We start from the raw sequence: 25,265 nt of genomic DNA on the forward strand, positions 1-25,265 counted from the left end.
ACTATGTAATCCAGGCTGCCCTTGAACTCACTATGTAGCCCAGGTTAGCCTCGAACTTGCAGGGATTCTCCTGCCTCTGTCTCCCAAGTGCTGACGTTACAAGCATGCACTACCATGTCCAGCTTTTATCTTTCTATTTAATTTTACTAATTCTCCACATTTGGAAGTTTTAAAAGACTCTTAGAATTTATTCAAATAAAACATGCTGATATTCCTGCTGAAAAGAATTAAAACTGGCAGATTAATTTTAACTGCAAATAAAAGAAATGGCATCTTCTGCACTACAAAACGTAACAGTCCCTAAAGTTTTACTTTTCCATACTATAATTTGATTCTGAGACTTTTTAATCTCTTCTGCTTCATCATATTAAAAACACTAAAACTTCCATACTTCCAGCAGACCATTTCCTTTCCTGTGACACACTTGTTTCTTACCACACACATGATGTATGACAGGATAGCACCAGAGGAACCAATAAGGGCCCCCACAATGGTCAGCAGGTTGTTGTTGAGCAGGAAGCCCTCTGCACACAGGGCCCAGCCTGAGTAGCTGTTCAGCACGGTGATGACCACGGGCATGTCGGCACCCCCAATTGCAGCTGTCAAAGTCACACCCTAGGACAGAAACCCAAGCAGAACTCAATAATATAAAAATAAAACCCTGGACTTTAACTTCTTCGCTCTTAGCAAGTCCCGCTCTCCAGTTAGAATAGTTCCACATAAATTTCACTTCTGGTAATGACCAAGGGTCTCCCATCTGATCAACTCTCCCATACATATGATAATTGTGAACACTGAGCCATCCCTTCACCCTAAAAAAAAAAAATCCCAAAATAAAAGCAGTGGTGTCAAGCAGGCAGAAACTGGAGAGGGGTCTTAATTGGAAAACTATGATGACACTAAATGAATTTCACAGCTTTAGGCTTTAGGCTAAAGTCAGACTCCTGTTGGTACCAAATGAAGGAGGAAAAACTATTTTAGGCACACGGTACAACTGCTTTGAAGATCCTAAGGACATGGTTTGGGGTCACTACAAGGCAGTTAGAAACAGACAAAGGAAATACTGCAAAGCAGCGAGCTAGTAGAACTTGAGGGAGCGTCGAATTTTGTGTTTAAAGTCTACCCAAATCTCTGACTGATTCTTAAACTATGCATATGTGGCACAGACTCCAAGCAATTCTGTTAGGGATAAAATAACAATAGGTTCCAGCTGCCCCCACCATAAGGGAGCCAGAATTTGAATTTTAGTCCAGCCAAGTTATCTGCCTACAAAAACAAATTTAACAATTATAATCAATACTCTTTGGATAAATACAACAGAATCCAAGAATCTATAACACATCGTTAACAATGTCCATGACGCAGTCCAGAATCACTAAACATGGAAAGCAAAAGCGACGGTGAAGAGATTTTTGCTTTATATTCCTAATACTTCTACATTTTCCTTCTTTGTTATGTAAGTATTTTCATATATTACTTATTTTACCTAAAAGCAATTAAAATAAGAGTAAAAATACTTTACCTTATGCAGACATTCTCACAGGGGCAACAACTACCTTTTAAATATATTTACCGCATCTTAAAAGTAACAACTCTTGAGGATACACTATGGATTTGATTTTTAGACTTTTTAACCCTTCTACTTTATTAGATTAAAATAAAAAATTTTTCTTTTGTTTAAAATAAAATGAAAATCATCACTAAACAGGACAAGAAGACTGACTCATCAGCATTCACATAATTATAGCACTTTAAGTTACTTTTCAGCTTTCTAAAGTTTCTGTACTGAAATCATGACCTAACTCAGGATCACACAGAAATAAATACCATTTTCATACTGTTCATCTTATATTTCTGAATCAGGTAATCAGTAAATGTTTAATAAGTAATTATGTGTCCAACGTTTTGCTAGGCACTGTAGATAATTTAAAAAGCAAACTTAAAGTGTAAACTCTACCTAAAAATATATACACCAGGGGCCAGGGATATAGCTCAGTGGCACAAGTGCCTGCCTGGCAAGTACAAGGTCCTGAGTCCCATTCCCAGTACAAAAAAAAAAAAAAATACAGTAAAAATGTATATACCAGATGAGTAATTGGTGAATAATCCTAAATTGCATATACTAGCATCACACACTATAGTAAAATAATATACACTCAATAAAATGCAAAACAGTAACATATAAATAAAAATATTACATATATGCCAAATATTAAAAGATTATATATATGCAAAAGTTAGAGTGGAAGAGGAAGACCAAATCTAAAAATGAAAGGCTGAACTCCTTCACTGAACATGCAGAGCTTACTCACTGTGCTTCATTTTATATAACCTTTTGATCAGGTATCATATTTCCCATGAATGTGAGGGCGACTAATGGACAAAGAGTAGCTTATACATACTGTGTAAACGTCCAAGCACTCTTCTACAGGAGCTGTCACACAGTAGGTATTTAATGAATACAGCTGACTCCCCTGATACTTGTAAACTCTTATTCACCAATACACTGATCCAGTAAAGAGACTCCAGAGAAATAAAGATGTCATACGTGCCAACTTTTAAATTAACAACTGAGAGAGTGCTTTTCTTATGTTTTCTCTACTTTCTACATTATAAAAAGATTCATATATGTAACAAAATTGGAGAACATTTTCATTCTACTAGTGATCTTGATGAGACAGAAATACAATTAGACTATAACAAGATATTCCCACTCCCTCGCTGAGTATTATGTGCTTTTCCAACTCTGGCTTCTTACCATGACAGCAGACAGGGCTGACACAGAGCCCAGACAGGTAATGCCAGTAGTAAAACTAGGGTCAACCATGAATGGGATTATTCCACCCACACTAGCAGCCAGCAAGCCTGCATTGAGTGCATGTCTTCCAGGTAGTAGGAGAGGGGCAGAGTTCAAGATACCTAGAGCAAAACACATGGTATTCAGAGTCTACAGTATGTTGTAAGAAACCGCCTCACATACATACTAATACACGTATGTCATTTAATCCAAAACTACCAAAATTTAATGAGAGAATAAGATAATACTCAAAGTATCACTTTACAGCACCAGATATGAAACATAAAAGCATATTAGAGTTATTACATGTAACAAATATTAATAGAGACAGTAAAAGTATGATTCAACTTAACTGTTCTTTTCCTTACTTTGATCACATAATTTCTTTACTCTTTGTCATAGAATCCTAAAACACGGTATTTTTTCCAGTATGACCAACACAGAAGTTGTTAAGTGTGGTTTTATTTATTGAAAACTTCAATACAGAATCCCAGTACATTAACATCCTGATCCTATCAACCATGCCCAAGGGAGAAGAACCCTTGTGTATTAGCTGTTTTTGAAGACAAAGGCTAAGCCTGAATGTGTTAAGCTTGAAATTCTTTTATGATTTTTAAAGTTTCACGGAAGTTCCACACTTAATGACTTTATTACTAAGAGGCAAAACCAGATTTTTAAATCACAGACTAGTCTCTCCAGGGACCCATTTGTTTCTGAAGACACGAAAAGCAACCTTTCTGGATTTCTTTCCTCCAATTCTTTTCATGGCTCACTGTAGCAGTAACGTGCTAGAGGCCTAAAATGTCATTTGTTTTCAGACTAGTACTGTTTACCAATCATACAAACTGAAGAAGCTTCTCACTCTTCTGGGGAATGTATAAAATTTATTTCTGTGAACTCCACAGAGATTCCAACCAATTATCATGCGAATGCTATTTTATTATGTGTACTATAAAGTATCTTCTTGTCTCTACACAAATTTCCATACATTAATTTCCTTCAATAGCTATGTTCAGAAAAAACAGCATCAAAGTTCTGATCCCGTAAGATTAGTAAAAGGGCACCTGCTTTGTGAAGAAAATCTTTCCTTATTTCTGAGTGTTATGTAAATACTCATTTAACAGTTTGTACCATGAAAATATTTTCTGAAATTGAAATCAACCCATCAATACTCTAAACAACAGATACTTCCCTCTTCATTATATTGAATCACTTACCTTGCAATTTTCCATAGGCAACAAGAGACCCACTAAAAGTGACACCACCAATGTAAGTGCCGAGGTAAGCCACAACCTTGGTGAGATTTGCAGTTGCATCCATGGCAAAATGTGGGTATTCTACGATGTACTCAGCTATGCAAGTAAGTACAGCTGCCAAACCCACCAAACTGTGGAAAGCAGCAACTAACTGAGGTAAATCAGAAATCTGGATGCGTTTAGCAATTGTCAACCCTGTTGGGAAATAAAGGCCAAAGAGACATTAAAGTCGGACAGACCTTTCAGAGGTAACCGCAACAAAGATTACACATAAAGGTTTCTATCGCTATCACCAATAACTATTACTTAGTTCTTAGGATGAACTAAGGATTCTCTACAGGGCCTATAGACAAAGTAAATATGTATGCTCCTTCAGAGAGGCAGATTTTCTCAACATAGTCAACCAACACCCGGCTCCAAACAAACTGCATCCATGTATACCTCTTGCTCTCACAAACTCTACTCTCCTAACCAAATGCTTCTTCAAACTACTTGAAGCTTCAATTAGATCTCCTTAAATTCTCCCCACTCAATCAGTATTCCAGGTCCTTTTGCTCTATAGCCAATTCTTGTTCATATGTACCTAAGAAACAACTGGAATATAAAGGAAAACAGGTTTTCCTGTGAGTAGGTCAGAGCCAAGTCTGAAAGTAAAGAAAAGCAAATTTCTGAGCAAGGAATGCCCAAATTAGAAGACTCTGAGACAGTTTCATAGCTATGGGTAGGTAAGTAGGAGAGAAGCTCAGAATATTTGCTGAAGCCATGCCTAAAGGATTTGAACCTACAACATAAGCATTTTCCTGCAAGTGTCTCTAGGGATTTTCAAGAACTCAAAGCCTCTCCTGGGAAGTATAAAATAAAGCCTAAAGCTAAAACTGTGCTCGTAAATATTTAGTAACTAGTTTATATGGGAGGAAATATGTGCACATATAAATACATGTAGTTTTACTGATAAAAGATTTTAGCACACAACTTTCAAATAACAAAATACATAATACTTTTTATCCCAAGTTCCATATAATAACTGAGTTTCACAGAATGTTTTTGTTGGTTTTCACTAAACTCTTGTGCCGTAGCCAACCTAGTGTTTGCAATTGATAAACAAGCGAACTTCTTATATAAGCGGTTTAATATCTCTGTTTACATTAACAAGTATGATGAAAGTAAAATATTGCATGGTCATGGCATGCATGAGATGTATATTAGAATGCCATTTATTTGTCAACAATGTGAGTGATTTCTGACTCTAGTAACAGTATTTAAATACTGGAAGAGTATTTGTTCAATCTTTTTGCTATTTGCAATGCATTACATATTTTAAATTTAAGCTCCAATATTACTCTGTCAGGTCTGAACAATAAACAAATAATAAATGAATCCTAGATTAGTAGTATGCAATTATTTCCACAGTATAAATATTTCTACAAAGGAAAATTCAACTTCCCAATATAATATCTTTTTTTTTCTTTTTTTCTGGAGACAGGGTTTTGCTATTATATAGTTCAGGTTGGCCTTGAACTTACTATGTAGCCCAAGCTGGCCTCCAACTCCCAGCAGCCTTCTTGCCTCAGCCTCCCGAATGCTGGGATTACATGCATGAGCTATCACACCTAACTAATGTGACATTATTCAATGTGAAATTCGGAAAAAATGTATATAATCTAACAGATATACATAATAGATAATAAAGTCCAGTAAATAAATTGGAAATGTGTGTGTTTTTAGTATTACAACCTTTGTTTTCAATGTAATTTACTGAACTTTAAATTTATGTAACTTTTTAATAATACCAGTGTTTAAAAAGCAGCTCAAAAAAATATTTAACAACACTCCTAACACACCTTTGAATGAGACTCAAATAGTGGTTTTCTTGCTAGCTCATACTTTTCTCAAGTTTTTAACAGAGCTATGAAAAAGAATCTTTGGTTATTTACAACAAGCAAAACAAAAGAAAGCCTCTATAGGGTACACACGTAAGAATTCTATTCCCCCATTATTTTACGAGCTACCTGGACACAGTAAAGCAAAATAAGAACTGAGGTGAGTTTTTAGCTTCTGTTGTGACTTAACTAACACATTCAATATTTCAAAAAATATCAGTATTTGAATGAGAATTATACCAACTACAGTAACATGATAACTTCCATTAAGATGATTTATTTAATTCTTTTGTCAGTATGTCTCTCAAATAGAAATGTACACTCAAAACTGTATTGCCAATAAGAGGTCTCACTCCAAAAAAGTAAAGCCCTGTGCCACACAGCAACACTTCAGCCAATAAAGGAATGATGGTGATCCTGTAAGTTACAATGGAGACGAAAAATTCTTATTGCTTAGTATTTTTAGTGTCCCTTTTCTGTGTTTACAAATGCAAATATCACTGTTTTACAATTGCTTATAGTATTCACTACAATAACAATCTGGCCTAGGAGCAAAAGTCTAGGTGTGTAGGAGGCTCCGCCATCTAGATTTGTGTAAGTACACTTTGTGATGTTTACACAAGGATGAAACTGCCTAAGGGCATATTCCTGAAAATGTGCCCCCATCGTTAAGAAATACAATTAATAAGTGTATGTGTGTACTCTTAAATCTCTGAGCCTACCTGCCTTTGAGTGTTTGATAAGCTCACATGAAGGCAGAAGCCCAGGACTGCTTACCAATGGTTCCACCCATCGCCATCGCTCCAGACATCTGAGCTAACAATTCTGGGCATGGTTTTAGACCTCCAAGGGTGGCTGCCAGGCCTCCAGCAACCCCGATCATGCCCAAAGCATTGCCAAGACGAGCTGTTCCCTGGGTAGAAAGGCCGGCTAAGGCACCAACACAGCATAAGCCTGAGCCTAGATACATTATCTTTTCAAAAGAAAGGGGAGAGAGAGGTTATTAAAATTTCAGTCTATTGCTTAACAACGCCCTCCCATGGAAACATGATTCCCTAAGGACAATTTAAGTTCCAATAAAGGAAGGACAGGTCTGAGCACTTCTTTTAATAATTCATTACATTTTTCTACTCAATATTATTAACATGGGGGCCAGGGATATAGCTCAGTAGCACAGCGCCTGCCTGGCAAGCACAAGGCCCTGAGTTTGATTCCTGGTACCCACAAAAATATATATATCATTAACATGATAAATATTTTAAATTGTACTTGAAATTATACCAGCTGGGGGTGGTTTTTTTGCATTATATATCATCCACAAATACATATAAAAGTACAATTACATTTAAATTTGTCCTTTGGGGCCTGAAAATACTAAACTTGACCTAATGGTAGGGAAGAGCCAACCCCAATGTCATTAAGTGGTAGGAACTGTGCATACACTGTACTCATATTGTCACACAGTCTCCTGAGATCCAAGTGAGAAAAGAATCATTGCCCTCACTTACAAAAGAGAACGTCAAAGCTTAAAGCGTCTAGGACACTCCTCCAGGGCCAAATGATCAGTAAAGGGCAAATTTGGAATTCACACTTGGGTCTCTGACTTGCTGCTTCAACTCTTCTCAAGAAAGGGGGGCGGGCAGGGGAGACTTTGTTCATTCAACAAACACTGCTTTTGGGGAACAGAAGAAACCAAGAAAGACATGATTTTTCTGCTGACAGAGAGGTTGCAGTAGAGCGACAATCACTGACAAGAAAAAGGAAGCACAGAGTTCAGACCAAAGCTGAGGCTGTGCCACATTTCAGCTGGGAACTGTCAAAGCTCAACCCCATTATTTCTCTTTTACTACACTACATTAATTTTAAGTCATCTTGTTGAAGTGAATTGGTATAACATCTTGTGGTAACATGAGGTAATGTACTAGATTTTTAGAGAAAGAAAGCAGGATAAAGATTAATAGTACTTGATAAAAATTTTTCAGATTCATTACTGATTATTTCACCGAATCGTTATGACAGTCCAGCCAGGTTGTATCTTCTTGGGTTGGGGATATAGCCCAGCAGCACAAGCACCTGCCTGGCAAGTGTGAGATCCTGAGTTTGATTCCCAGTACCAAAAATAAAAATAAAAGATAACCAATAAACTGAAGTTACAGAGTTGTATTTTCTTGATAGCTTGAAGTTTGTAATAATAACATTAAATCTAATAGGGAAGGAAATAATCGTAAAAATAAAAACTTTCAAAAGCCCTCTTACTTGTTCAATGTTATAACCACTGTAGAGGGCAGCTAAATATCCACCAACGAAGGTACCAGCAGGGAGCAGATACAGGTAATTGTATTCTGGGGGATCTGTGGGACGCTTGAACATGTCCAGCATTCTCTGAGTCACCAGAAAGCCACCTTATCAAAGCAAAGAAAATTCAAAACAGAAAAAGGTATCACATTTGAGCTCACTGAGAAGCGTGATATTTTTAAGTGCTACAATTTATTTATTTTAATCATACCTTAATCACCTAGGGATAAATATAATTTTATATTTATTTAAGGAACAGTTTAGAACCTCAAAATCAAAGTCTATGTATTAGTCAAGCCAGTTCCACTAGGGTGGAAGGAGGAAAAAACCCCTAAATTCAGTCAGGAAAAAACTTGCAATCAGAATGCAAAACCAATTATTTCTGCATGATTAAAAGTAAACAGCCATTCAGAAAGCCTGGAAATGCAAAAGATCAAAGGTCAGTACTTTTTCTAACAGAATATTCTTCTTGCTAAATTCTAATGAGTAATAAAAGTATCGTATCAATAGGCACCAGTCTTCCTGACCAAATAAGGAATTTTTAACCACAGAATAACATCAAATAGCTCTCATGTATGGTTGATGTGCTAGACTTTCAATTTTCAGGAATATTAGCTACAACAGACAAAGGACTAATATTTTATCTAAAATTATACTCATTTATAGATGTTACAGTTACAGCAGTAAGTCAATATAATTCAAAACTTTGCATATGATAACTTTTCAGCTAATCTATAGCCAGACATCATTATGTTTGCTTTGGGGCACGAAGTGACATTCCTTTATCAACAGTTTCTAAGAAATATAGGTGGGTAAATGATTTTCCTTCACATAGAGCCTTTGTGGTCTCAGTGAAGTATTTTTTTAACAGTACAATCAAATTCTCACAATTGGAAAGTCTACTTTATATTGATTTATATTTGTTTCTTCTGTCTCCATTAAAAATAGCAATCTAGGTTCTTTCAGGATCATCCTACCTGCAATGTTGACTGAGGATATGAACGTAGCAAGAACAGCGAGACCCTGAGAGGTTGTGGAAGGATACAAGTGACCTCCCATCAGTGCCAGCCCACCAACCGCAGTCAAACCTAAAACGAAAACATCACTGGGTGAGTAGCCGTATTGACACCTCCAAGCCAAATGACACAGCTAAAGGACTTCATACGTATATTCAAAAGGGGGGAAGTTGTCAATGTCAAAAATAAGGCTGTTTTCTTGAGCCTTCATTAAAATGACATAAACAATTTTCCTGATGAAGACTGCTGACAACACACCTTTACACCTTTCTCACTTGAATACTGGTTTGGGCAAAAGGTTAACGAAACCTTTCCTTCTTTTACATGAAAGTCTTGCCTTCCTTTAACTTTCCACCTCTGCCTCCCTGATAAAGATATACATCAACAGTGATAACAGACCAGATTGTTTATTGAAGCCTTCCAACTGGACTGGAAAGAACTAATCACGAACTATAAATACCTGATTGCGATAGCTTTGGGCTTTCCTGAGTACAGTACCTCTCCAAACTGGAGTGTTCCCTATAAAAATCCTAGTGGTGATCCCTATGGCAATATGTAAGAGATGACCATGGCCTTGCTGCCTGGCCAGTGTGTGTCTCATTCCCTTATAACTGAGCCATTACCCAGGGTGAAATAGAATCGTTCCTGGGCATCTGTGCAGATCAACGCATGGCCTGCTATGAAGACTCACACCAAAGAGAAATGCACCATGCTGTCCCTCTAGAAAGCTGGTTCTTGTCCCCTAAACTTCTCTATGAACCAACGCCACTTGTATAGCTTGCTACATTGAACCACTGGTGGTCCAACAGCCAACCCCCCAAGCATGTCGTGACTGATTCTATGAAACACTAGTTTTCAAATTTCATCAGTGAAATCTTTTCCTTAAAAGAAATTGTAACTGAAAAAGCAGCCGAAAGGACGGATATGCACAGTGGCCTCTTATTTCACAAACCCACTGACCTTTGGGGACCCCCTTAGGGGCCCCTACAACAACCGCCTCCCACACCAGGCAAAACTATTTGAAAAGAGACTTTGTAAATCTCACTGAAAGCATTTCTACAGCTGAGAACACGAGGAAAACAAGTAAAAAACAAACCTGAGATTGCATTTGTCACAGACATCAGTGGTGAGTGGAGAGCAGGGGTCACTCCCCAGACAGTGTGGTACCCCACAATGCCAGCCAAGCCAAAAGTGGTCACCATCTGAGAAAAGGCTAGGTCAGGAGCCACAGCACCCAAGCCCAGTATCCCAGTGAGGCCTAGAGAAAGAGAACAGAGTGTGAAATGACATCCAATTATCTCAGTAAGATTAAAAGCACACACACACCCACACATCAACATGTGGAGAGTCAATGTTTTAAATTCCACTCCTATGCCAATAATGAGCAGACTTTTTAGACATTTGACAACTGAGAAGTAGGGGAGAAAGGCAAGTATTATGGACAAAACCCGACTTTCTGACCACTCCTCCCACCCAAATCAATTGTAAAGGTCTAGTAATATTTATGAGTCAACTTAATAACATTTTACACATTTTCCTGTGCATAGCTTTGTCCTCTTCCCTGATTTACTTTCATTGACAATGCCACATGTGTCCACACAAGAATTTTTATCCCAAATTATAGGTCTTTAGAGGCACTACAAAGAATTTTCTACTTGGGTAAGACATAACCTTTAAAAAAGGGTACTTTTAAGAGGCCAATTTTATGTCACTCTCAGATTTGGCCAAGGAAGAGTGGTTTTAAAAGAGTAGGAAGGATTTCATTCACTCCAGCACCTCCCCAAAACATATGGCTTCCACCCACCCGGGCCAGGAGTTTTGCAATTGCTCCCGAATCTGGACTGGACTGCTGGCCAGGGCAGTCAGCTCTAGCCTCAACACCAAGTCAGCAAACAGGATTTTACAAAGAAAAGGAAAAAAAATACAAATTAAATTAAGAATGTGCATAATACAAACAGTCAGCTCTGAACATACATCTTTAATTATCGCCTTCCTTAATAACAAACATGTGGATAGCTGTTCCACAACAGAAGAAAGGGTTACCTAGTGGTCAGTAAAAACAGAATGATAGGATTGCCAGGAAGCTAGAATGTTACTCTCCTTAATAAGGGACCATTTCCCTAGATAGAATTATTTTCTAAGTGGCATGGCTGGAACATCGAAAATTGACATTAATTTTACTTTAAGTCATTCGGTAAGACTGAAGTTTTAATTTATATTTTCTTACCCACATACAAGATTCCCAACTTTTTAATGGGTGCCCTGTTAACCATCTGGAGGGAGAGTCAAATAAAATGTCTTGCCTGCCAGTTAAAAATCAGAGAAGCTATACATGGTTGTACTTAATCCTGTTTTCTTAAACCAGAATGCCTGGTTCGAATTCTTACTCTGCTGCTTGCTAGCTGTGCAATCCCAGGCAAGTTATTTCACCTCTCTGTGTTTCAGTGTCCTCATCCATAAAATTATGAACCTTCACTGTCTTTATTTGGAGAATAATATAATAATATACCCACCTCACCAAATTCTCGTAAGGAATAAATGAGCTAAAGCAAGCAAAGTATTTAGCACAACATCTAACATTCTGTAATTGCTAGTTATTATCTGACCACATTATTCAGAAAGCACTAAATACCACAATCCATAGCCCTTTGTGTTGGGCATCAAAGATATACATCACATCACACATGTGAAGCTTTTCTTATGAATTATTTAATAACCTATTAGAAAGCAATATATATCTTGATTCAGTAAATAGAAACCTAGATATAAAATACAAATAAATCTACATATATGTCTTGCATATTTCTTGGGAATCTCAAAGAGCAATAGAAATTTATGATCCTACACAGAAAACACTCTATACAATTCAATAATCTAGTTTCTTCTCTTTTTTTTTCTTTAACAAGTAAGTGCAAATAGGGACACTGCCCCATCTATTCAAACTTCTCACAACCAGAAGCTATTACCATCATTTTGCTGAGACTTGCTCTTTATTCAAGGAGAGTTACATGTTGAGCTTTAAAACAGCTGGACTCACATGGGAATTCAGAGAATGCTGAGGCTACAAGAATTATGTGTGCCTGCTGCTGGGCCTTCATTCTTTATAGTTTGCTTTTCTTTTGTTTTTATTCTGGCTCTAAGCAGAACTAAACATTTTTAATTTAGTCTATGAGCCAGAAACCAATTTAAAATCAAATATCCCTATTTTAGCTGCTAATGATGCATAGCCAAAACACTATTTCTCACTATTTTATAACTCTTTACTGTTTTCATGAAGATGAAGTCAAAAAAAAGAACTTACACAAAACTGTAAACAAAGAGACCAAAAGTAAAACATGAAATACTTAGAACATCCATCAAACTTTCAAGGGCTGTACCTTATGCCATAACATTTATTCTTGCAGGGAAATACTTGGTTTCTGGTCATACCCAACTATACAGACAATCACAACTGATGTTTTACAAAGCACAGGAAAACTTTAACTACATTTACATGCACTTAACACCAGCACAATCTAAAATCCATCGCTATTTAACATATTTGGTGATAAAAATATTAATGACTACATTTAACATGTTTTCTATGGAAGAAAAAGTGCTAGCAGCCTCTATATTACTTTACATGCCTTTACACATATTTAGCAAAGTGCCTGTGTCTCTTGGAGTAGTCAAATCAGTGCAATCTCCAATTCTACAGTGGTGAGACAAGTAACATATTGGTTTTTTTAAAAAGGTCAGGGGATATACCTCAATACCACAGTGCTTGCCTGGCAAGCGCGAAGCCGAGTTTGATTCCCAGTACCAAAAAAAAAAAAAAATAGGTCTATCAGATGCAATTACTAATGGAATCCAAAGAACAACAGCATTGGGCTTATTAATTTTGACAATTCATACATTACATACAAAATTCAAGCAGAACTAGATCTTGATCCATGAGATGCTCACCTGCTGTATATGCAGAAGCTGTTGTCATCGTCTTCCTAAACGGTGTAATGGTAGCTGCTTTTTCAGCCTCCATCTCAGCTACTGTCTTCTGTTTTACTGGGGCACCTTGAGGAATATTTTTCGGTGTGGGAGCTGGGAAAATCACTTCACCATCCTAAAAGAGATTAGAAAAGTCTTTTTTTAAAGTCTAACAAACATTTCAAAATCACTTATAGAAGATAGTTTACTACTGAAAAACATTACTCTTTTAAATATAATTTCATTGGCGGGCAGTATAGCTCAGCAGTACAAGCACCTGCCCGGCAAGTGCAAGGTCTCGAGTTCAATTCCTGGTACCAAAAAAAAAAATACATAAATAAATAATTTCATGTAGGTATATAAATTAATATAATTCATAGCACTTACACAAATATATACTGTATGTGTTACACATGCAGAGATACATAATTTGCATGTGTCTAGGACATATATGCAAGAATATAGACCAAACTCTTAAAGGCAGATACATGGACCAAACATTTAATTTTTACTTTATTCAATGTATTTCTGATTTTCAAAAGGAATTTATATTATCAGTGAGTGATCTGTATATAAGTGTTTGAAATAATTTTCTTTTAATTATTCTGCACTTTTTGAATAATTTTATTGGCATAAACCTAGCACATCAACAGCAATAGCACATCTCTATTACAATTTAGGATTCTTCCATGAACACAAATCCTAAAACAAATTTCCCCTCAAAACACAGGAAGATCCCTCTTTACTTACCTTCATCACTGTAGTTCCTCTAATGACATGACCCATTGTACCAAAGTCAAAGTCATCTTTCACTTCAAAATAAAAATTATCTTTGTCAGGGCTGATGGCCTTCAGCAGTTTAGTGATATTGTTAGAATACAGAGTGCTGGCCTGAGTGGCCATTCGGCTGGGAAGATCCGTGTAGCCTATATGAGTTACTCCCTAAATCAAACAAATACATAGTCAAAAAGGTTTATTACTCTATGCTCACATTCCTTCTAGGACAATTCTTGAATGTTACATTTAGAAATATCTTTACAGATGCATACACAACCCACAAACACAAAAGTATTATGTCAAAAGGAGCTTTAAATGTAGCTATTTATGTTTTAAAGTCTCAGGCCTCAATTTCTCCAAATACTGAGAGGAATAAACCGCCCTTCCCAGTGGGCTAGGATGTGACTCCACGGTAGAATGCTTGCCCTATACACATAAGACCCTGGATTCAATCTCCAAACCCACTAAATAAATAAATAAATAAATACTTTGCAAATCATTACAGATGTCAGAACTAAACCAGGCATGGTGGCACACATCTGCAATCCCAAAACTCAGGAGGCTGCTACAAGTTCAAGGCCAGGCTGGGATACCTGGTGAGTTCAAGGCCAGCCTGAACTACATAGCTAGACTTTGTCTCAAAAAAACAAAAAATAAAAATAAAATATATATAAGTCTGATCAGACCTGATTTATATGAACAAGACACTTTTGTGTACCAGGAACAATGGCACACATCTACAACCCTAGCATGCTGAGATGCTGAAGCAGGAGGATCACAGGTTCGTGCCTAGTTTGGTCAACTCAGCAAGACCCTGTCTCAAAATAAAAATATATAAATACAAAGGGCAGAGGATTGTGGCTCAGTGAGAAACCCTTAGCTCAATCCTTGGGCGTGGGGAGTTGCTATACCTTATGAATATAAAGTTCTCCTGGCTTCGTGGTTTCAAAGTTTCCTCCAGCCTCAGCAGCTAAATCCACGACAACTGAGCCTTCCTTCATTGACTCAATCATTTCTTTGTTAAATAAAACAGGAGCTTTTTTACCTAATAAAACCAAAGAAAGCAGTACAAATTATATTATTTTATCCTTATAGTCTTCCAGTTGTTAAAATAGTCTCTGGGCATTCAGAAATTTAATATCTAAGAAAATCCTAAAGACAGGTGATACTGATCATTCTCTTCAGGAAAAAAAATACATGAGTGAGGGCCGCAAAGCTAGTGCGCAAGAGGGAGCCATTTAGCTGGCGACAAGCTTCACCACCAGCCAAGCCCTGTTCTTCCCAGCTGACTTATAACCAGAGAAAGAACCATTTCACCTGTTTAAAAAAAAAAAGTATAATACACTATTCAAGAAACTATGTTCACCCGACTTGAAGAATTCATAAAGGTCACAACTGTTAGAAATACGTTCGGTATTAATTTTAAAATTACTAAATAGAATATCTCCGCTTATCTTAACAAAATGCCACCAGGTTTTCCAACATACAAGAGGTGATCAAATTATATGGTGAAAGTTTAAATTAAAAATGTTTCTTACAGTGAGCGATACCTTCCTGTGAAAGCCCCTCAAAGTCCTCCCCCTCATGTGGACACACTCATGCCATCACTCCTGCCAGGCTCTGAAGCGGTCCTGGATGTCCGTCCTCTTTAGTCAGCATCTTTATAAAGCGTGACCAAAGCACGGCGAATGCTGCTGCTGACTGCGATCCGACGGAAAGGCAGGCTTGTAAAGGTGTTACCACAATGTGTCCTCATCCACCTTATTCACTAGAGCTGCCACTACGTGACTTCTGGCTCTTCCTCAAAGTGTTCCCAAAAGGTAAAAGTTTTGAACTGACTCAGGACACTGAGGCAGCCACGAGAGCAAGACTAACAGTACTCATGATAGAACTTCTAGAACTGCTTCAGAAAGTGGCAACAATGATGCAGTAAGTGTGCTCGAAGTGAGGGGGAGTATTTTGAGTACAATTAAAGGCAATGTATCTTTCATCATAATAATTTTTTAATTTAAACACCCACTGTGTATTTTGTCACAGCTCATATTATACCTCAACTTAACAAGGATAACTTTTAGGGGAGAAAGGAAAATGCTACGAAATCAAAACAGAGGAAGACTGCAACTCTAAAAGTTAAGAAATCACTCACATACTTTTATTCCCGTTCAACAAATACCGATTCCGTATCTGTAGTAGTTCAAGCCCTATGCTTGTCTGGTGCTTGGAGTGTTGGGAAGGACTAACAGAAGGCCCCTCTTTTCAGAGAACATTCCCTTCGTACAGTATTTCACATTTTTAACTCACAGTGTCCTTTTAAGAAGTTCACTAATTCTTACATAAAAGATAAAGGCCCCAAAGTTAGGGGTTTTTCAAGCTAACACACATCAAAATGTTCTACAGGGGCTCAATCTGTCAGTTTATCCCAATTCATTATTCACAAAGCAATGCAAATACCTAAACCGAAAGAAAAAGACTTAGGGGATTTGTAGTATAAAAGAAGAGCATTAATAGCCTCATTATCAAGCCAGGCGTGGTGGCACACACATGTAATCTCAGTGCCATGAGTTCAAAGCCAGCTTGGGCTACATAGTGAGTTCAAGGCCAGCCTGGACTACACAGCAAGACTTGCCTCAAAAAAAAAAAAAAGGAAAAGAGATAGCCTCATTATCATCACTTCCTTTTTTTTTTGAAAGTTTCAATTCTGTATTTACCACCTTTTAGTAAAAACACCAATTTTATAAATGAAAATCAATTAAAAATAAAATTGCATTATAATCATGTTTTTCAATCCAGTTAACTGGTATACAGATGATTCAAAAAGGAAAACAGCATTTGTTTGTGAAGCACATTTTTTAAATGTAGTGATACAAGTGTGATATTTATGTAGTACTTCTTTCTTTTCGCTACCAACTTCACCCTTCCAAGATAAAGTTCAAATCATAAATCCCATTACTAAAGGCCTTCTTCCCTACACTGAAGCACTCCTTCTAATGTGCCTTCTTGTAACCTCATTGAACTTTCTATTCCATCCACACTGGGCAAGCTGCCACATATCTGATAAACCCTAGTTTTCTCTTCCAAGTCTCCACTGAAAGAGCAAGAATCAAAAATCAATGTTCCCCAAAGACAATACCCTAAAAGTTCTGGTGTTCAGAAAGTCTCACCATTTCTCAAAAGTCCCTGGAAAAAAGTCCATTCCTTCAATCTCCCCAACAGTATCTGGCAAAGGCACCTTAAATATTTAACTAAACCCTACTCAAGACTGAGGATGCAAGCCACGTACAAAGCCTCTTCACGTAATAAAGGTCATGCTGCTCAGCTCTCCAGTGATTGATGGCTAAAAATTACAGGGCACCTGCATCCACGCAGAGGCAAATCTCAAGTGCTAACCTGTCCTTCCCAGGTAGTACTCTGACCAGTATTCCCATCCTCTTGTCCTGAGGCTCACCTCCACTGGCCAGACTCTTGTTTCTTCCAGCTTTTCCTCCTACCTTATTTCGACCGTCCAGTCTTTTGAATTCCGATCCACTGCACTAGATAATTGATTTGCACCAACTTTGTGGCCATCAAATCCACCAATTTTATTTGGCGTTTGACTAATTTCTCCTGCCCTAGAATTGTGTATGTTTTCTTTCCTCTGAGACATCTAGAGCTAAAGATAACTCTCTGAACTATAATGTAAACACCGGCCAGCACCATTTAGTATCCCTAGAAATCATGAAATACACAATCTGTTTTTCTCCTCTTATTTTACTCATTCAACCAGTGCAAAATAATCACTCAGAGGTTGATTCAGCCTTAGAAAATACAAATATACATTTGCACCTCAGAGATGATTTAAGTGATTTATCCATATTGTTGCTCTCAAATTCAATCACTTTTGAAATAAAAGCATATTCATCCATACTGATTATTTAGTGTCAGACTGCAGAGGATCACTAAAATACTTTAAAATCCACTTACATCACAGGAATATTTAAAGGCATGGAATTCTTATGAAAAAGCACATAATATAGTATACATGTTTAAAACATATATATCTCCATGAGCATTTCATATATACATACATATTTCCTACTTACACAGTTTGTAGTGAATTATGTCATGCAGCCCTACACAATTGCAGCACTTAGATGTATCTGAGTGGTGAGACTAGTTTATCTTCTTCTCTGTACCTTCCTTATCTCTGAAATGTTCTAATTTTAAAATTAAGAAATCTTAGTAAGGGCTCCTGGGAATGCAATGATGAATGTAACAGTGCAGCTGCCGGCAAGCACTTACATGTGCATCAATTTTTTTTTTTAATTCTGGAAAGTGCAGAAATAAAAATTAAAAGCAGAAGGGGAAAAAACAGAGCCAAGAGAGAAGCAGGGTAGTAAATAAAAGTTCCAAATGAGCAAATCCTCAAAACGGAGAGAAAGGCTGAGAAAGCAATTTCAAAATACTATCCTACTCTGATAGCCTATGACAATATTTAATGCATGATAAATGTGACATCACAAAATGGAAAGAATAAAAACAATAAAATGATTAGTTGGGTACTGGGTACAGGGGAGTATCTGCCAAACTTAATACCAACTTTTGAATTCTACATAGATCAGAACTAATTCTAAGAGAATCAACCTACATAGAAAAAGAAAACAGAAGAGGAAGGGAAGAACTTGGTAAATATCTCTGTAGTTTGTAGATAAAAAAAGTACTTTCCAAATCTAAAGTAAAGGCTGAAAATTACAAAGAAAAAAATCAATAGATTTAAATTTGAAAAATGAGCCAGGCGCGGTGGTGCACGCCTGTAATCCCAGCACCCGGGAGGTGGGGGCAGGAGGATCATTGCGAGTTCAAAACCATCCTGGGCTACAAAGTGAGCTCAAGGCCATCTTGAACTGCGTAAGACAAAAAGAAAAAAAAAATTGAAAAATTTTTTTTCAATTTTTATCATAATTCTCCACGTGCACCTATGCAGTTGGAACAATCTAGCAATGAGCACAATGAAACACTTAGAAAGGGAGAGAGGTGTAATCAAAGATAGGGAACAGGAAGACATATATAGATTTTGTTTTGTCTTTTTGAGACAGGGTCTCACTATGCAGTTCAGGCTGGCCTTCAACTCACTATGTAGTCCAGGCTGGCCTCGAACTCACAGCAATCCTCCTGCCTCTCAGCCTCCTGAGTGCTGGGATTAGAGGCATGCACCACCACACCCAGCTAATATACAGACTTTTTTACAATTTATAGCACAGGAGAAAATATATCTAAAGTTTACTGCAAAATCATTCAAAGACAGTGATAGAGTCCTGGAAATGAAGATAAAAAACAAAATGAATATATCAGGTATTTTAAGACACACTGAGAAAGACAGCAGAAGAGTTTTTAAGAGAACACAAATAAAAGGAGATTTTTTGGAATACACAATTGGACATTTGAAGTTCATTTCTGTTAATTTATCATTTATCTGAAAAGATAGGATGCACAAAGAGGTCAAGAGTGCTGCCTTTCCTAGCATCACTTCTCAGGAAAAAAAATGTCACAATCATAGAAAAGAAATAACAGAAGTATTTCCTGGTATAATACAAGCTGGGTGGGGCCGCGGATAGCTCAGCGGCCTAACACCTGCCTGGAACGTGTGAGGTTGTAAGTTCAATTCCCAGTACCAAAAAACCAAACCAAAAAAAAGCCAAACAAACTGAGTGAAACAGTTGATACGATGCATGAAATAGTTCTCGCTTCTTTCTGTGTCAGAGACGTTAAGTTTTCCTGGTAAAGTTCCCATTTGGGAGTTATTTCCATACTTTTGCCAAGACAACGGTAGGACATCTAGCACTCAAAGTTATCATTCAAATATTCATTCATTCACTCACTGACTCAGCTACAAATTATTTAGTGCCTCCCATGTATAGACTAAATCAAGAAAGAAATTTTTACTTATACTTCTGTGATTCAACTTTTTAAAATATTTTTTGTCGTGGCTTTAGAGCTTTATATCCTTGCTGAAAGTGGCTGCATCCAAAGGCTAGTCAATAGTTTTCTTGCTGGAAGAAGTGGTATTTAAAGCACTCATCTGAAATATTTAATTATGGTTTCCCCATTGGTTATCTATTATTTGGGGTGAGTAGGGGTACTGCAAGGTAGTGTGAGGCCTCCTAGAATCTCGAGGTGCGCCATGAATTGACTATAGACTATCAATGTCTCATGCATGTATGCTGTTTCCTGATACATTAACATATGGATGTAAATTCATTTTTAAATGTTACTCAATTTATAGTATCATAATGTCACATATTTTCTCAATAACTTTATGCTGATATGATTTTTGAAGTATTACAATTAGAAGGTGCCAGAAAAGTTATTAATTTCTAAAAGTAACTTCAAATATGTATCATTATGTAGCAAAAGAATGTATGACAGGCTTGCCTACAACATTAAATTCAAAAGCAGTGATACAGCTTAAACTAAATACCAAGAAGATTTACTGGAAATTTTTGTAATATACCTCTGTGAATAAATTAGACCTAACATGCTAATCTGAAATCAATAAATTCTCAAATTCTGTTTCACTGGGAAAAGAATCAAGCCCTTGCAGACAGCTTTAATCACACTAAAAAGGGGGAAAAGTGAAACAAATTAAGATGAAACCACTAAAAATATGGAGAACAAAAAGACACCAGGATGCAATCGGTTCACCACAAGATGTTACCATGATTCCAGAGAGCACTTAGTATTACTTACTGGAATTATTCAAAGACGTGTACTTGAGGAAATTCCTAACTTCCTAGCCTATAAAGCATCAAATTAGAGGCTCAAGAAAAACATTCCACTTTAATGTAAACATGCTATATTTTGGATTACTTACTAGTAAACAGGTTAATAATATAAATTATAGAATGTATTTATCCAAACCAAAATGCCTTTCTCATAAACAAATGGTAGGAAGACAAAAGTAGTTTTTAATTTAATATAGTATTATATACTGACTAAATGTAAAAGTGAACAGGTAAACAAAAATATCCTGAACTTTCATATTCACATAGTATGAAATTTCATTAAAACAACAGTTCTGCACTAAGCATTGTTAAGTATCTGCCTAGCATCAGTTCTCTCTGTCACCATTCTTATTTCCACTTTCTCCATGCAGTACTTGAGGTCCAAGAGAGACAACCTCAGAAACCACTGCAGCAGTGGGTCTGGATGCCCTGAGGGTAATCTCACCACCTCATCAGTGGCCAGGCCAGTAATCCAGGTGTCAGCTGAGGAGCATTACATTGCCCCCCCCACATGGACCGGTGCAGAAATGGTTTGTAATATAATTAAGACTAGCAAAAACAAGGAAAAACTTGCCAAGAGCTTCTAAATAGCAAGTTTCCTTGCCTTCAAGAAGGAGCCATCAGAAGAAGCCTGTCTCATCCGCTAGACACTGTATTAGCAAACTGGAGGCCTGAAGCTGCTCTGCCTCTACATTCCACAGAGAATGAAGCCAGACAAAGAGGGAGGCAAAGCTGTGAGAGCATAAAAGAGCATATCCAGGTCCCTGACCCATACATGCTGCTCCACCAGTAAAACCAGACTTTTTTTCTGTTAACATAACCCAAGAAATCTTTCATAAGGCAGATTAAGTTGGAATTTCTGTTTCTGGCACCAAAGGCATCTGATACACACCAAAAGCTCTTTTGGAATTTCAAGATCACAGATGAAGTTACCTACTGGGCAGCAAGTTTTAAAAACTATTACAGATGAGGACAAAAGGTTTTTACACATTGCAGTGGATTTATAACTGGTAGTCAACTTGTACCACCCAGCTGAACTGAGTCAGCATGGTGCTGGGTGTGGAAGGCTCACCTGAGGACTGCTGCCAACAACATAAAAAGGAGAACTGGGGAGGAAGAAGCTGGTTCTCCAGGAGGAACTTGTCACGCTGGCTGTCCCGATATGAACTCTGCTGTTATCAACACAGGAACTCAGAACCCTGTTGTCCCTGAGAGTGGCAGCAGTTCTGGTACTTTCTTTGAGCATTGCTTCCTGGCTCTGAAGGGGAAGATGGTGCACTGTTCAACGTCCTGGAGAAGCTTGTGGTGCTGGCTTTCTTGATATGAACTTGGAAGTTCTTATTGTCGGAGAAGCTCAGGATCTTGTTGTCACTGAGGATGTCTGTGGTACTTTTCGGGGGAGCTCTGGACCTTGCATGTCACTTCCTGGCTCCAGTGCAGATCCCTCAGCCTGCTGGCACAGATCCCTCATTCTGCTGGGACAGACTTTCTAGCTTCCACCACTGACTTTTGAGCCTTTCAGTGCAGATCCATGAAACAGACTTGCCTGAGATATTGTTATGGGCTCTGGGCCTCCAGCTGGACCGTGGGGGACGTTGTCACGGACTCTAGGTCTTCAGCTGGACTCGTGCAGGACACTGCCATGGGATCAAGGCCCTCAGCTGTATTCTTTGAGTCTCTAGTATGTGGACAGATTTTCTGCACTCTTTGTACTTGACTCTTTGGGTGACTATTATAAAATAATCCTATATTAAATAATTCTGTATTAAATTGTTTCCTTTGCAAACCCTGACTACGACATACATATACATATGAAAAAAGAGATTATTGATTTTATGAGAACCCAGGTATAGAAAGAAACTGCTGAACATCTCATCCACTGGTCCGTTATCTGTTAAGTCTCTGATTTACCCAGCTCTGTGGGGGAGCCAAAGTTGAATGAATCCTTTCCATATCATAAGAAAGGCTATTTTTTTTTTTGGTCTTTTTTGTGACAGGGTCTCGCTAGGCAGTTTAGGCTGACCTTGAGCTCACTTTGTAGCCCAGGCTGGCCTTGAACTCGCAACAATCCTCCTGCCTCAGCCTCCCGAGTGCTGGGATTACAGGCATGCACCACCATGCCCAGCTGAGAGAGGCTATCAATACCTATGTTTATAAATATGGAGAGATTCTAACCCAAGCCTAAATGGCTTAGCAGAGTACTTTGCTTATGCACTGTATCCCAAGAACTCAAGGGAAACTTTCTCTGCATAATTAATTATTTATATAAGGAACCAAACAGGAAGTTAGGTTGGCCAATAGTTGGCTTTTACAAATTGGATGCCTTGAGATAATTCTAAATGTAATACTGCACTTATGAAACAGGATTTAGTCAACAGCATATTTCAACAGATTGGAAAAATCCCTAAAGATATATTTAAAGAAGAAACCTACAGGTAAGCTTTTATCTCATAAAGAACATGTTCAGAAAAATTTTTGAAGGATTACTTTAATAATTTACCTCTCATAGCTGCAAAATTCTATATAGGTAAAAAGCAAAATTAGTCAAGATTTTAGCATGACTTCATAAGATATAAATATTCTTCAGAAAGGAAAACAATATTCTTTCTATGCCCTCCACATAACTAATACATATATGTACACTGGCTACCAAAATCCCTTAAAAATTGAAGCAATGAATATTTGTTACACATTCTGATTGCTATTTTAATATGAAATAATTAAAAGACTTTTAAAAATGAAAATAGTATTACTTTCTTTCCCATCTCTTTCAGCTTAGGTCAGAGTGAGGTTAATTTTCAAAAGTTAAAAAAAAAAGACAACTTCAGAAAATTCCGATAAAAAGTAATGACACATTTCTCCCCAAGGAAACCCATACCAGACCGCCACTTAATGAATGCTGATTGTGTAACTGCACAAGTGGATCCAAGCCTGCTGACCTCACACACCACTGCAACATTCCACACAGTCCTCGAAAATGTCTGGACTTTAATTACAAAACAGGCATTTTAGTCCTGAGTACTGTGCACAAAACTAAGCATCATCAATGAATACAGACTTACGCTAATATTCTGTATGTCAACTCTATAGTGGATTTTTTTCTTGCATCTACTTCTCAAAATACCTCTGCAAAGTAAACATTTTTATCTCTATTTCAGGGACAAGAATTCTGATGTTCAGAGAGACAAATCAGCTAGTAAGCAATGGAATCAGAATTTAAATCTACTTGACCTGGCTCTAAATGCAAGAATTTCCAATAATCATACTAAATCTAAACAGATGAAATTAGAAACTGGAGGAGAAGAATGAGGCTGTCAGATGCACACAGAAAAATCCACATTTGTTTTGGGCTGAACTGCCCACCAGCAGAATTCAAATCATGAAGCTCTAAACTCCAATACTTCCAAACACGACTAAAGAGGTGACTGAGTTAAATTGAGGCCATTAAGGCCCATCCTAATGCATCCTTTCTGGTATCCATAAAGTAGAGGAAATCAGATATAAAAGGAACTCTGGGGATGCACACACAACTCTGGGAAAGCTCACCTGAGGACACTGTGAGAAAGTGGCCATCTAAGCAAAGGAGTCAATTCCAAAAGAAACCAAACCTGACAACAGCTTGGTTTTAAACTTCTAGACTCAAAACTATGAGAAAATAATAACTGTTTAGCTACCAGATCTGTGGCATTTTCTTATGGCCACTTAAGAGATGAATATAATAGGCTCTTATTCCTGGACACATAGCTAGGTAACGACCCCCAGCTTCCCTCACAGTTAGGTTTGGCCATGTGGTTAAATCTTAGCATATAAAGTGTGAGGCAAGAGCGACTAGTACCAACTTCAACCTTCCACACACACTCCTCAAATGGACACTGTACAGAATGACCTTCAAAGCCTCACTGTGACGATGACAACACCTATAACCTGAATCCCCAGACAATCATGGAAAGGAGAGCTGCCCACCAACTGTGAAACTACCTATAGCTGGCTGAGTAAGAAGTGTATTTCTGTAGTGTTTGAGCTGTTAAATAATTTCGAGTTCATCTTTCATAGCAAAGACCATAGGTTTTACACCAAACCTCCCAGATTAATATTCAGACACAAGAAAGTATAGGGAAATGGAAGGAAGGTGATTCAGAGAAGCATATGGTGGGGAGTACTAGCAAGGCAGCAGTAACAACAGTGGTACGTCACCATAGGCAGATTCATCTTCCCAATCCTTCTCAACTCAGGGGCTGCCAGAGAGGAGAACATAATGCTTCTCAATCTTGCAACATACTTTTGGAGAAATAACAGACCAAACCAGAATATTACTCTGTGCCATAAATTTTCCTAATACAATATTTGTAAAATTTGGTCCAGTCACTCACTGGATTCAAATACACCCTAAGACACAGAGACTTCCACATGACAATGGGAAACTCCCACAACTCTGGCATCCTTCTGAAATCGATGACAAGCTGCCCCGTCCGTGCTGAAAGCTACTAAGAGGTGTGTAGACAGCCTGTGGTTACCAATTCTTG

At 37.6% G+C, this 25,265-nt stretch overlaps 1 protein-coding gene across 2 annotated transcripts in view; it reads right to left on the reverse strand.

Moving 5' to 3' along the window:
• Nnt (nicotinamide nucleotide transhydrogenase) overlaps positions 1-25,265 on the reverse strand; it is a 92,514-nt gene that overhangs the window by 37,302 nt on the left and 29,947 nt on the right. For both annotated transcript variants that reach the window (XM_005392733.2, XM_005392734.2), the window contains exons 8-17: positions 14,896-15,029; positions 13,958-14,149; positions 13,190-13,343; positions 10,341-10,502; positions 9,206-9,316; positions 8,190-8,335; positions 6,711-6,906; positions 4,015-4,248; positions 2,759-2,919; positions 436-615 (exon numbers count right to left, since the gene is read on the reverse strand). In XM_005392733.2, the coding sequence (XP_005392790.1) occupies positions 436-615; positions 2,759-2,919; positions 4,015-4,248; positions 6,711-6,906; positions 8,190-8,335; positions 9,206-9,316; positions 10,341-10,502; positions 13,190-13,343; positions 13,958-14,149; positions 14,896-15,029 (1,670 nt within the window). The remainder of the gene's footprint in view (positions 1-435; positions 616-2,758; positions 2,920-4,014; positions 4,249-6,710; positions 6,907-8,189; positions 8,336-9,205; positions 9,317-10,340; positions 10,503-13,189; positions 13,344-13,957; positions 14,150-14,895; positions 15,030-25,265) is intronic.

The sequence above is a fragment of the Chinchilla lanigera genome, unplaced genomic scaffold, assembly GCF_000276665.1.
Source record: "Chinchilla lanigera isolate Chin_1 unplaced genomic scaffold, ChiLan1.0 scaffold00045, whole genome shotgun sequence".
NCBI classification, from domain to species: domain Eukaryota; kingdom Metazoa; phylum Chordata; class Mammalia; order Rodentia; family Chinchillidae; genus Chinchilla; species Chinchilla lanigera.